This window comes from Propithecus coquereli, unplaced genomic scaffold, assembly GCF_000956105.1.
Source record: "Propithecus coquereli isolate 6110/MARCELLA unplaced genomic scaffold, Pcoq_1.0 Scaffold170, whole genome shotgun sequence".
NCBI lineage: Eukaryota > Metazoa > Chordata > Mammalia > Primates > Indriidae > Propithecus > Propithecus coquereli.
This window is the reverse complement of record NW_012141636.1, coordinates 6,847,837-6,861,630: the sequence shown is the minus strand read 5'-3', so window position 1 is coordinate 6,861,630 and position 13,794 is coordinate 6,847,837. Positions and strand designations below refer to the sequence as shown.

The 13,794-nt window shown below is 39.7% G+C and overlaps 1 protein-coding gene across 1 annotated transcript in view; it reads right to left on the bottom strand.

The window, feature by feature from the left end:
* Positions 1-13,794, bottom strand: part of FOLH1B (folate hydrolase 1B) — a 126,127-nt gene that overhangs the window by 26,608 nt on the left and 85,725 nt on the right. The window contains 3 exon segments of the mRNA XM_012641782.1: positions 3,450-3,540; positions 4,596-4,687; positions 7,364-7,431. Of these exon segments, the coding sequence (XP_012497236.1) occupies positions 3,450-3,540; positions 4,596-4,687; positions 7,364-7,431 (251 nt within the window).

Here is a 13,794-nt window from a genome sequence, read left to right as displayed (position 1 = left end):
CCCAAAACATTATTTTTGATTACTACAAAAACCTATATGCCCAAAAACTATATAACGAGGAGGAAATGGACAAATTCCTGGAAACATACAACCTCCCTAAGTTCACCCAAGAGGTAACAGAATATCTGAATAGACCAATTTCAAGTTGAGAAATTGGAGCAGCAAAAAAAACCTCCCAAAGCGTAAAAGCCCGAGACCAGATGGTTACACTCCAGAGTTTTACCAAACATTCAAAGGTGAACACACACCTATACTCCAGAAATTATTCCACAATATTGAGAAAGATGGCATCCTTCCTAACTCATTCTACAAAGCCAATATCACCTTGATACCAAAGCCAAGAAAGGAGACAACAAAAAAAGAAAACCACAGACCAATATCCCTCATGAATATAGATGCAAAAATCCTCAACAGAATTTTAGCAAATAGAATTCAGCAGCGCATCAAAAAAATAATTCTCCATGACCAGTTGGGCTTTATTCCAGGGATGCAAGGCTGGTTTAACATATGCAAATCTATAAGTGCAATTCGCCACATAAATAAAAGGAAGAACAAAGACCATATGATTCTTTGGATAGTTGCAGAAAAAGCATTTGACAAAGTCCAGCACAACTTTATGATAAAAACTCTCACCAAATAGGCATAGACAGCTCATTCCTTAAAATTATCAAGTCCATCTATGAGAAACCCACTGCCAATATCATACTGAATGGGGAAAAATTGAAACCACTCCCACTTAGAACCGGAAGCAGACAAGGCTGTCCTCTATCTCCACTTCTATTCAACATAGTGCTCGAAATCCTCGCCACAGCAATTAGGGAGAAGAGGGATATTAAGGGTGTCCAAATGGGGACAGACGAGATCAAACTCTCGCTCCTTGCCGAAGATATGATATTATATCTAGAAAACCCCAAAGACTCATCTAAGAGACTCCTAGAACTGATAAACGAATTCAGCAAAGTCTCAGGCTACAAAATCAACACACACAAATCCGAGGCATTGATATATGCCAACAACAGTGAGGCAGAAGATCAAATCAAAAACGCAATTCCTTTTACAATAGCCTCAAAGAAAATTAAATATCTAGGAATATATCTAATGAAAGATGTAAGAGACTTATACAGGGATAACTATGAAACACTAAAAAAAGAAATTGTAGAAGATGTAAACAGATGGAAAAACCTACCTTGCTCATGGATTGGTAGAATCAATATCGTTAAAATGTCCATACTACCTAACGTGATCTACAGAATTAATGGAATCCCTATCAAAATCCCATTATCATTCTCCACAGATCTGGAAAAAATAATTGTACGCTTCGTATGTAACCAGAAAAGACCTCGTATAGCCAAAGCAATCTTAAGTAAAAAGAACAAACTTCGAGGTATCAGTTTACCAGCCTTTAAGCTGTAGTACCAGGCTGTAGTGATTAAAACAGCTTGGTACTGGCACAAAAATAGAGACATTGACCTCTGGAACAGGACTGAGAATCCAGAGATGAAACCATCTGCATATGGTAATCTAATCTTTGACAAAGCTGACAAAAACATACACTGGGGAAAAGAATCTCTTTTCAATAAATGGTGCTGGGAAAACTGGATAGCTACATGCAGAAGACTGAAACTAGACCCCCACCTCTCACCTCTCACAAAAATCAATTTAAAGTGGATAACAGACTTAAACGTAAGGCATGAAACCTTAAGAATTCTAAATGAAGATGTTGGGAAGATCCTCTCAGACATTGGCCTAGGCAAGCAATTCTTCAAGGAGAACCCCAAAGCAATCGCCGCAGCAACGAAAATAAATAAGTGGGATCTAATCAAAATAAAAAGCTTGTGCACTGCCAAGGAAACTATCATTAGAGTGAATAGACAGCCCACAGAATGGGAAAAAATATTTGCTCTCTACACATCTGATAAAGGGCTGATAACCAGAATCTATCTAGAACTCAAAAAAATCAACGAGAAAAAGTCAAACAACCCCATCAACAAATGGGCAAGGGAAATGAACAGAAACTTTTGAAAAGAAGACAGAATATTGGCCAGCAAACATATAAAAAAAATGCTCAACATCTCTAATCATTAGAGAAATGCAAATCAAAACCACAATGAGGTATCACCTAACCCCGGTGAGATTGGCCTCTATGAAAAAAAACACAAAACAACAAATGTTGGCGAGGATGTGGAGAGACAGGAACACTTCTACACTGCTGGTGGGACTTCAAATTAGTGCAACCTCTGTGGAAAAGAATTTGGAGATACCTCAGAGAGCTAAGAATAGAAATACCATTCGATCCTGCAATAGCACTATTAAGCATCTACCCAAAAGAACACAAAACATTCTACGATAAAGACATCCTCACCTAAATGTTTATGGCAGCACAATTCACTATTGCAAGAATGTGGAAACAACCCAAGTGCCCGTCAATCCATGAGTGGATTATCAAAATTTGGTATATGTTTACAATGGAATATTACTCAATCATAAGAAATGACAGTGATCTAGCACCTCTTATACTTTCTTGGATTAAACTTAAGCCCATTATCCAAAGTGGGGCACCACAAGAGCAGAAGAACGGGATCCATTTGTACTCACCATCAAATTGGTATTAACTAATCAACACATAAATGCACATATAAGAGTAACATCTATTGGATGTTTGGCAGGGGGGAGGGGACGGGGGGAGGAGAGAGGAGTGAGGAGGGGACGGGCATTTGTATACAGAAGGAGTGCAATGCACACCACCCAAAGGATGGACACATTTGAAACACGGACTTGACTGGGAGACCAAGGGCAACATACATAACCTAAACATCTGTACCCCCATAATATGCTGAAATAAAAGTAAAAGAAAAAAAAAAGATTTAAGTATAAATCTCAGAACTACTTGAGATTTTATAAACTATGTACTTATGTTATTTTGATGGAAATGAAAACTAAAAAAAATATCAACAATGAAAGAAAAGGAATCATGGCTTTTTTGTGTTCTCAGTGTTTTTTGCTATTTGTCATTCGTTTAATGATTTTTTATCTGTTTAATGATTAGAGATATAATAAGAGATAAAAATCCAAATATTTGCAGGACTTGATACTGATTAATTTTGAATGAAAATGTGGAGAGTAGGGTCAAGACAATTCTTACATTTCTAACTTAAATGACTAAGTGAATATAGTGCCAGCAAATAAAACAGAAAATATGTTTAAGGGAGTACATGGAAGTTCAAGTTTGCAGACCTGAGTATTGATACCAGCTGACACTTGAATATAGGGCTCAGGATGATAGATTCGGGAACTATCCCGTGTAGTGGTAGCACCATCAACCACGGAGGCTTCTCCTTTCTGATCTCAAATTCCTCTATTCCTTGAGTCACTTTTTTGGAGTCAGAATTATTTGCTTAGTTAAAATACATTCATAAATAATCTTGAAATATTTATTGAGATACACTTACCCAATTTTTAGTATACCGTGCTCTGCCTGAAGCAATTCCAAGTCTTTGGAAGAACACCTCAAAATCATTACCTGAGCCCAATTTGCTAATCCTTTTAGAAGTAAAATAACAGAATTATTTGAGAGTAATTTCTTCATCAAATGCACATTAAAGAGCAATGAAACTCCATTCTTACTATTATAAATACAATTTTTAAATGGGTAGTCTTAGACATGCAGCAAAAAATAAAGGAAATATTAATTCTGATCACAAAAAATCTACTTTTATGAGACAATTTGGTATAGGGGTGATTATTTTATAAGTCACATTTTAAAAAAGATTTCTGAAGTTGGAAAACATTTCCTTCAGATTACTTCATCCTTATATTTATTTGTTATATATGATAGAATGAAAAGAAGCAACAATTTTCCAGGTAATTCAGACATAAATTCTGCCCCTAATAATTTAAATTATGCATGCTGTTGGTATCTATAATCTCTGACTATTGAGATATTTATTCCTCTTCCCTTGCTTGTGAAGCTATAACCAATGCTGAAGTGATTCTTACATTTTTATTAGACTAAACAAAATATTTATTAAGTCTATGATCAGTAAAAAGAATAATGACAGAGTGATGAAAGAACAGAAATATGAGGGGAATTGCTTTTACCATTATCTCCCTTACAGGTTGAATATCCTTAATCTGAAAAGCTCCAAAACTCAAAAGTGTTTGAGCACTGACATGATGCTCAAAGGAAATGCTCATTGATGCATTTCAAATTTCAGATGTTCAGATTAGGGATGTTCAACCAGTTAAGTATAATGCAAATATTGCAAAATCTGAAAAAAATCTGAAATCTGAAACCCTCCTGGTCCCACACATTTCAGAGAAAGGATACTCAACCTATATAAATTTTTCTTTAATATGCCATGTGTATATATTACCTATTCTAAAGATAATCATTTTTTGATGGTCTATAGATTTAACTTCAAAACACACAGTAATATTTTATTTGTGAATCTAAGTAATGCTTTTCCTTTATCAGATTTTACAGTATTTTGAAAGTTAATGTTTTAAATTAATGATTGAAAGAAAATACCATTGTATTTTCAAAACAATCCCACCCTCAATTCAGTGGAAAGTTTTGATTTTGTTTGTTTATTTACCTGGGCATGCCACTGAACTCAAGAGAAGGACTTTTTTCACTCCAGCTCTCATATAGAGATTTGTCTTCAAATCCTTCATCGGGGCTTTGCAGCTACACAAATTAAAAGGAAAAAAAAAACACAGAATACTTAAAAATTAGATGTATTAAAACCAAAATGTGCATTAATCAGGAAGTGAATAGGTAAACTATAGTTCAGCAACACAGGGATGCAATCCATATGTTAGCAGTGATTAAAAATTACAATAACGAGTTTATGGCAATATGGAAAAATGCTCATGTTATTATGTGTAGGTGCAACTACATTACAAAGGTAAATGCATGAAGTGCATAGAAAAAAAAAAGGCTACACCAAATTAGGACCAAGCCTTTGTCTTTATATGAATGGTCATATTGCATGATTTTTTTGTCTATGTTTCTGAGTTGAAGGAAACTACTCTCAAAACTATATATTTCTCCTTCTCTTAGAAATAAAATAAAAAGAAGCAAGCTGGGTAATAGGTACAGCATTCTTTTTACATTGCTTCTTGTCAGTAAAGTTGCCAAAGTTATTAAATACACAATAAAATATAATGCAATTATTAATAATATCTTATTTAATTAATTGACAATTTACTGTAATTGTGTTAAGCACTGAAAAATATTTTACAGATAAGAAAACAGAGTAAAATATGACCTATTATTGAATTCTAGTCTAAGAGCATTAGGTATTGTGCCAAAATTTTTAGCAAACTAATTAACATCCCATAGCTATTTAAAGGTAAATGAAAAATATATGGTATGATATGTTTTTACTTTATATTTAATAAAATTCATATGTACTATTTTCCAGTAAATCCAATTCAAAAAATTTACAGAGTACCTATATTGTTTAATACTCTTTGTAGATGCCAGGGATACAGAGAACAATAAGACACACAGCATACTCTCTACTAGTGGGGATTGTAAGCAAAAATGTGGAATTCAATGTGCTGGGTGCTATAAAAGATATATGTTTGGAAGTCTTTGGGAACACAAATTAAATTTGTATAAACATGAGAAGAGTCAGAAGTTATGTCAACATAATTTGTAAAATACGAATAAAACAAAATTATGAATAGTGGCAATTTTCTGAAATACCATGCTTCAGATATTTAAATTTTATATGTTGCATGGTAATTGATAAAATTGCAGGCAAATAATGAACCTCTTATTTAACTAAATCGGTTGATATTTTCAAATAATTTTTTTATATTCCTATAGGGGAAGTTAATATATAATTAAATTCCATGCTTTTGAACCAAAGCTTAATGGCATTTAGGTTTTATTTATAATCCCTATCTGAAGGAAAATAATTATGTTTTTCTTGATAATTACATTTTAACTGGTAATTCTATTAATAATAAATGAACAGCATTTTGGGGTTTTTGTTTGTTTTCTTTTCTTTCCAGTTCAATTCAGATCAGTTCCAGACAATTAGCAGTACCAAAAATCTACTGTGCAAAAACTCCTTCACCCTCACTAACTTTTGGACCATGACCAGTGAATTTTTGAAATAAGAGAATTAAAGTGAAGAGCTGCCTGTCAATCCTATAGGAATTCAGGCACCACCTCTCAGCCAGGTTCAGTATGTCCTTTGGGAGAATTAATAGCCAGGCCCAGTGGGGCTAGAGGTTGGAGACTGAGGCAAAAAGTTGGGAAGGGAGCTAGAGCGTCTCCCTTAAGTCTGGTGGAGGGTAAACAGGTGGCAAGGACGTGGCTAATGGCGGAGAGCGGGAACCGAATTGTAGCTAGGAACGAAATTGCAGATGGGAACATACAAAGTAAAAAGTTCCTAGTGACCTTTAACTGACCTAGAGCTCATTACTATCTAATTAGCATTCTCCTGGAGCCTCCTGGAGAATTCTAGGGAAGAGGCATGTGCAGAAGGGGAAACTGTTACATAACCAACATGTTATGTAACCTGTTACATAACATCAACCTGTCAATCATCCCCAAAGGCAGGAAACGACTGCCAATCCTGCCAGGAGAAAGGCAAGACAAACTAGTGGGCTTATAAAAGGCAGCTGTGCTCAGCCTAGTAGAGACTGACCCTTTCCACTCTCTCTGGAACGTATTTTCACTGTGTGTAGCTTCCTTCTTTACTTTCATTCTTCCTTTCATGTGATAACCTGTTTGTATAAAATTGCTCTGTGTTTGTGATCATTCCATTATCAGGTCAACTGGGTACCAGTATGCATTCTCGACACTAGGAACTAGAGGATCAGGGAACATCCACACAGATGAACCTAACAGTCTCACTTAGCCTCTGCCCCAAACTGTTTTGCCCCTGGAAATCAGCACCTGATAGTTTTTTGCATATTTTTTCTCAATCCGTTAGAACCTTTAACTATGTTTGTGTCCTGAATTAGTTGGTATCACTATGTTAAGGACTATAAACCAGTTTTAAAATTAAGGAGTTAAACCATAGGACCAAGCCTTGGTTCGGCTACTGGATAAGTTGTATAACTTTGGTGGCTGATTTTCTTTGAGCTCAGTTTCCTCATTTTCAAAATGGAGATGGACTTAATGTCACCCACAATATGCCTCACAGTAGTGTGGAGAGAAAAGACGTAATAATGTGTTTTAAACAGTTTATTAAATGTGATGTTCTAAGGAATGGATATTTGTTATATGACATAAAGACAACGAGTTGTAAAACAACACCAACGTTTCACATAATAATAGCACCTAAAGAAAACATCACTTGTAGAATTTAGATTTTCTTAAATTATGTGTAATTATTTTTACCTCTTTTGTTAGGTTGTATACCAAGCTGTACATAAGTGGTGTACAGTCAACTCTCAGAGTGTAGTTTCCTGAAAGATAAGGAAAGGACAGATCATTTTATATTTTACTTCTTTCTATTATTCTTTTCTTCAAAGATTTTTTAGCCACAATGATCCTTTTAAAACCTAAATTCATGAATGGTGGTCTTAATAATAACCGATCTAACATAGGAAAATAAACAAACAGAAAATAAGAGAAATAAAACTCACAACATAACTACCCTTCGTTTAATTACATGTGTGGCCTAACTTGTTACCTCTAAGATTTCACTTTGTCAGCCTTCAAGAACCCTAAACAGACAGTAGAGGTATGAGCTCTCTACTCCAGCTCTCTGTCTCAACTCTTGCCAGAGTCCAAAGACTCAGATAAGCTGGTTTCACAGAGAAAAGGAAAAAAAAAATAGAAAAGCAAACACTGCTGCTCCACAGCTGCTCTTATCAGTCTGCTGAAGCAGAGGGAAAAAAAAAACAACTCCATTTCTACCCTTTAAAGCACTAAGCAACTTTCCTCACTACCCAATATTTCTTTCCTATCCCTGTGTGCTGTGGTCTCTCTCTCTCTCTCCCTCTTTTGTCCTTGGGAAAATAAATAAACTTTTACTTCTGTATATCCTAATCACTCTGAGAAATCTTTCTATAACCCATGCTGTGAGCTCCTCATGAGGTCCCCACCTAACAATTTAATGCAAACTCTCCAACAGCTCCCCATCTAACTCTATAAAACCCATCATCTTTACCATGCATGGCCCACAGTGCTGTATAGAAAACAATCCCAGGTCACCTCTCCAAATCTTCATCTCCTGCTTTGTCCAAGAATACACCCTCAGGGTCTTTGCATACACTGTTCCCTCAGCCTGGAACAGTGGTCTGCATAATATCTGCATACCTTACTCCCCCTCTGGTCTAATATCACGTTTTATGAGAGGTTTCACCTGACCACTCTACCTAAAATAGCACTCTCCCACCACCATGCCAGCCACTCCTTTCTCTCTTAATCTTGGCTCATTTTCCTTCATATTACTCACCAACCTAAAATATTAAGTACTTGTCTTTTTATTTTCCCCCTACCAATAGACTGTAAGCCCTGTGGGAACAAGTGTTCTCTTTTATTTGCTGCCATATCTCCAGTGCTTAGAACAGTCCTAGTATTTAGCATCCAGCCAATAAATATTTGTTGTAAAAATAAATTTGTGAGCCAGGTGCTCTTCAGTTAGTTCTGAATGGAGTCCCCATTCCTCAAGAGTTCACGGGCTGGCGGGGGCGAGAGTGGAGTGAAACAGCCAGGAGAGGTGTTCTTGGCAAGCCACTCAGGCAGGGCCTGGGGGGTTGGGGAGGGGAACTCAAGACAACTTCACCAAGGATTGGGTAGACTCTTGAATGGAGTTTTCTAGAGGTAGAGGCAGACAGCTGGGCCAAAAAGAAATGGCATTGGCAGCAAAGGGCACAGCCTGTATATATGCCCAGAGATGTAAAAGCACACAATACACTCAGAGGATGGCATAGTTTTTATCCCAAAGCTTAAGATCTTGGAACAGCAAAAGTTGAGGCTTTAAAAATAATGACACCCCCCAGCAGAATTGTTAATGGAACTTGAAAAGTTAATTTAGAAATTCTAAGTTTCATCTGGAAGAATAAATATGCACAAATAGCCAAAGCAATTCTTAAAACAGAAGTCCTTACGAGAATATAAATTGGGAAGAGAGGGTGATTTAGTAGCATTTATTACAATTTAAATGCCCATCTCCCAGGACCAAATAATTAAACTCGTAGCTCTCTAATCTCCCCTCATTTCATACAGAAAAGGTAGACAAATAAAAGGCTATTTACTTCAACAAACTGAAGCAATCTGACCATCAGAGAATTGATACATAAATTTTCCTATTGAATACATATAAGATTTTTGCTGTTGTTGATGTTTTTTGTTTTGTTTTTAGAGACAGGGTCTCACTATGCTGTACACAGGCTGGCCTCAAGCTCCTGGACTCACAAGATTTTCCTGCCTCAGCCTCCCGAGTAGCCAGGACTACAGGCATGCACCACTGTGCTCAGCTGTTTTTTGTTTTTTTAAGTGAAGTAGATCAATGTGTACTGACATGAAAAGTTTCCCATAATATGTTGCTGAATGAAAAAGGTAAGTTGTAGAACCAGTTAGCTATAATATGATACCAAAAACCTATAGAAGGTAGTGAGAGGCAATAGAGTGTAGTGGTTAGAAAAATAAAAGTTGATTTGAGCCCAAGCTCAACCCTTCCCCAGCTTACATAACCTTGAGAAAGTTACTTAACCCCTCAGAGTCTGTTTCGTTTTCTATACAACAGAGATGATAAAAGTACTTACCTCACAGGGTTCTTGTATTAAATAATTTTTTTTATATGAAAAGCACTTAAGACAGCACCTGCTACACTGTTGGTCCCTCATGTGAGCTAAATTCTACAAATAAATGTCAACATGATGGAAATACCTCAAACTGAGGACAGTAGTAGTACCTTTGGAGAGGGGATTAAGTTTGAGAGTAGTTTATGTGGGGAGTTTTGCTTTATTTATAAATTGTGCATTTTAACCTAAGAAATAAATTGTGCATTTTAACCTAAGAAATTCAAGAATATATAATTTATTGTATTATTTGAGAAATGTACAATTAATAACATTTGAAATATAAAACAAAGTGAGATAAATGATGTTGTAATCATGCAATACCTTATGTGTCCTTTGTTCTTGACTTTGAAAATTATGGGGACACAATGAAGCATTTCAAGCCAGGGAATGACATAATCAGGGAAACCCAATAATTTTTTAAAAAATACATGAAAAATCTAATCTTAAAAAACTAGCAATAAAGAGAATATTATTGTACATTTAAAGAATATATGTTTGGAGTATTTATTCTGAGTGGCGTACGTTTCATACGATTAAGTATTTTAAGTAGGAGCTAACATTTTTGAACATTTACTTTGTATAAGGGAGCTTTGAAAATATTAACTCCTTTTGCCTTTACCAGAGCCTTTGGGATAGGTGCTCTTAGTAACTCTATTTAGAGGTGAGAAAACTGAGACGCAAAAAGTAAGCAGCATCCTGAGGGGAAGATGGCGGATTAGGGGTGACCTCCTGGCTCTCTGCTCCCAGAGTGAGAGGTGAAGAACACGGACACCCACACGCGAGTGAGGCGCTCCCCTGCAGGATCAGCTTCGTGAATCTGCAGAGAAGCAGCGAGGGACAAGCAGTCCCGCGGATAGAGTAAGGTTAGCTGGATAAGAGCTCGCAAATTACTGGAGAATTGGGACAAAGGGGAAGTCCAGCGCGGGATGGCCACTCCCCGCGGCGGGCTCGCCCGGGCAGTGAGATCTGACTCACAGGAAGACGACTCTTCCTCTACCAAACCCCACTCCCATGCAGGCAGGGAAGTGCCAGAAATCAGTGCGAAGTGGTAGCACAGACCGACAAGCGGTGGGTAGCCGAGACAGGAGCTGGGTCCATTTCAAAAGCGCCAGAGCGCGGCGCTGGGTCGGCATCGGAGGGGAGGGACCGGCCCGAGCACGCGCTCCCCCGATCGGATGCCGCCTGAGCCCACAAGGGAGAGTTTGGAGGCAGCCTCTTGGCACAGGAGACCGCCAGGAATAGATCGGGGGAGGGGAACTCCATAAAAGAGGCTCTGCCCGTGGAAATCACTGAAAGTTCAGCGGGTGCTGGAGGAACACAGCACAGAGTCCTCCCGTGGATCCGTCCAGAGCAGCCGTGTGTAGGGGGGGTGGTGGGCCCAGTGGGTGGCCCTGGGTCGCAGCTCTGGGAACCGCGGACCCCGGCTCTGGATGCCCTCCCAGTGCAGTCGGCTTCAGCACTGACTAGCAGAGGGTGGCCAGCTGCAATTCAGGGACCCCAGAGCCTGCAACCGCGGGGACTTGTTGCCCGGGCATCCGCCTGAGTCATAACCACTGCCTATGGGGCAGAGCTGGTCACGCCCTGCGAGGAGAGTAGCACGCGCAGCCACTTTTTCTCACGAATCTGCGGAGTCTGTCGCAGCTGCAGACTCAAGCCCCGCCTCCGAAAGAGAGGAAAAGAGAGAATGAGCGATATTGCAGCCGAGTTTCCAACTGGTCTCCGGCAGCCCTCTTCCATTCAGTCGCTGGCGCTGTCCGCAAAGGTGTCGGGGAACTGAGAGTGAATTGAGGGACATTGCTTATAGAACTGTGATCTGGGACACATAAGTCCCCCTCTGCCCAGCCATTTGACCTCTGCCCCAACACACCGCGCTAAAGGGCCGGCCTCTGCCACTAGGCAGAGTAAAGGGGGCATTTTCTTTTTCTTTTAAATTTTTTGTATAGTTGTGATCCGAGACGACATAACTAGCCCCTCCACCAGGCGACTCGACCCCTACCCACACATCGTGCAAAAGGACCTGCCTCTGCCTCCAGGTGGAGTAAAGGGGTCTTTTTTCTGTGTGTGTGTGTGTTTTTCTTTTTTTTCTTTTCCTTTTTATCTTTTCTTTTTTTTTTCTTCTTTTTTCTTTTTCTTTTTGTTTCCTTTTCTTTTTTCCTTTTCTCTCTTTTCCCTTCTCTATATACATAATTCTCTTAATTCTTGCTCTTTATAGTTTTTTGTATATATATACATATATATACATTTTTTTTCTTTCCTTCTCTTTCCCTTCTTCCTCCTCTTTGCTCTCTTTCTGCGAGTGTGTATGTGTGTCGGTGTGTGTCTGAAGCCCACAACCAAAGGAGCCCCATTGTTGAATATCCACGGCGGGGCTGTTTTGCACCAAGGAAACAGCGCGCACCCTTGAGAGTGTCTAGTGACCAAGGAGGCTGCTCCTCAAGCTGAGACACGTGGTGACCTCTCTGCTGCGACTTGGTGGCTGGAGCTGCCGGCCAAATGGACAGATTCCACCGCAGGAAGGGCCGAGTAGAGAGTGAAGGAGGCTGTTTTCCTAGCAGGGTCCTGTAGCCTCATTTTCACGGTGACTTGGCAATCAGCACCTCCTCCCAAGGAATTAGTTCCCCACCCTTGGCAGTGCAGAGGAACAAGGGAAGCTGTTCTCTGGACTGTGACCCTGTGGGGAAGGTGGATGACCCTTGACTATGATCTGACCACTGATATTGCGTACTAAAGGCATTGACCCCACATCCGCTGGGGTGGAATAGCAGGACAGGCTGCTTTCTGGTCTGGGTCCCTCAGGGGTCTTAGGCCGGGCTTCTGTAGAATCCCTGAAGTGTGCACTTCTTTCCAGCTAGTCAACCCTGCTCTTGAAGGGGTGGAATAATAAGGGTCGCCACTTCCTGAGCTGAGATGCCAGGTAGCCCTAGGAAGCGCCCTTCCCTCAGTCTGGGGGGTTATCTGTCCCTCTGGCAGGTGAAAATCTGCCCTCGGAGGAGGAAAGAAACGAGAGAAGACATTTTTCAGGCTGGGCCTTGTGACATTCTCAGCCAACACCTCTCCCACAGCCCTCCAGGACAGAGCCCGCCCCTGAAGGTAGGGAGATAGGAGAGAAAATACTTTCCCCATAAAACTAGCCTGAATCTGTATGACCTTGGATCTAAGCAAAGGGGGACAGTGTGTTGGCATGATACAGAGGATTGGTTTTAACACCAGACAAGAACATAACACAAAAGCTTGCACTTGGCGCCCAGGCGGTAGTCATCTTAGGGGCTAGTGGTCTGGGAAGGAAAATCTCGACCAGAGTCCTCAGAAATTGCACCAACTGGCATACTCATAAGAAATTCCTCCACAAGAGTGCCTAATAAGCCCTGAATAACATACTAGCAGCTCTCTTAGCTACAGATCAAGCAATTCCTGAAGTATACTGCCTCAGGCACGCTGATTCCTGCTGCTCTTCTCACCACATCTTAAGTGGTAATAAGGCTCAAGTAGCCTTTGGGAGTGGCAAAAGATTTCCCAAAGACTCAGGCTTTTGTATGTCCCATTTGTTATTTTAGAGTTCAATTCAAAGGTTCTGGAATACCTTGACAACTGACCCCGCCACGCAAAATTCAAGCAACAAAAGAGGGAGCAACTGCATAACTAAACCCAGCGCCTTCCACCTCAACCAAGTAGTCGATAGCACAGTCACACACTCAAAAGTGACCCAACTCCTGGAAAGCTAAGCAAGGAAAAGAAACTCACTAATCTCTGTAAGCCGAAGGAGCAGACAACAGGCCAGTGATAACCCAACAGGCCAAAACCCCACCAAGACAGCACAAGACCAGGGAACACCTCTTCAGCTGTGTCAAGGACCTTCCCTTTGGAGCCCCAAAATTAAGTTCACAAACCAGTCATAGCACATCCAGTCCTTGACAAAGTAGCCCGATGAGAAGGAATCAATGAAAGAACACAGGAAACATGAAAGATCAGAAAGAAAAGCCACCTCCAAAAGAAAATATTCGATCTCCATCAACAGAT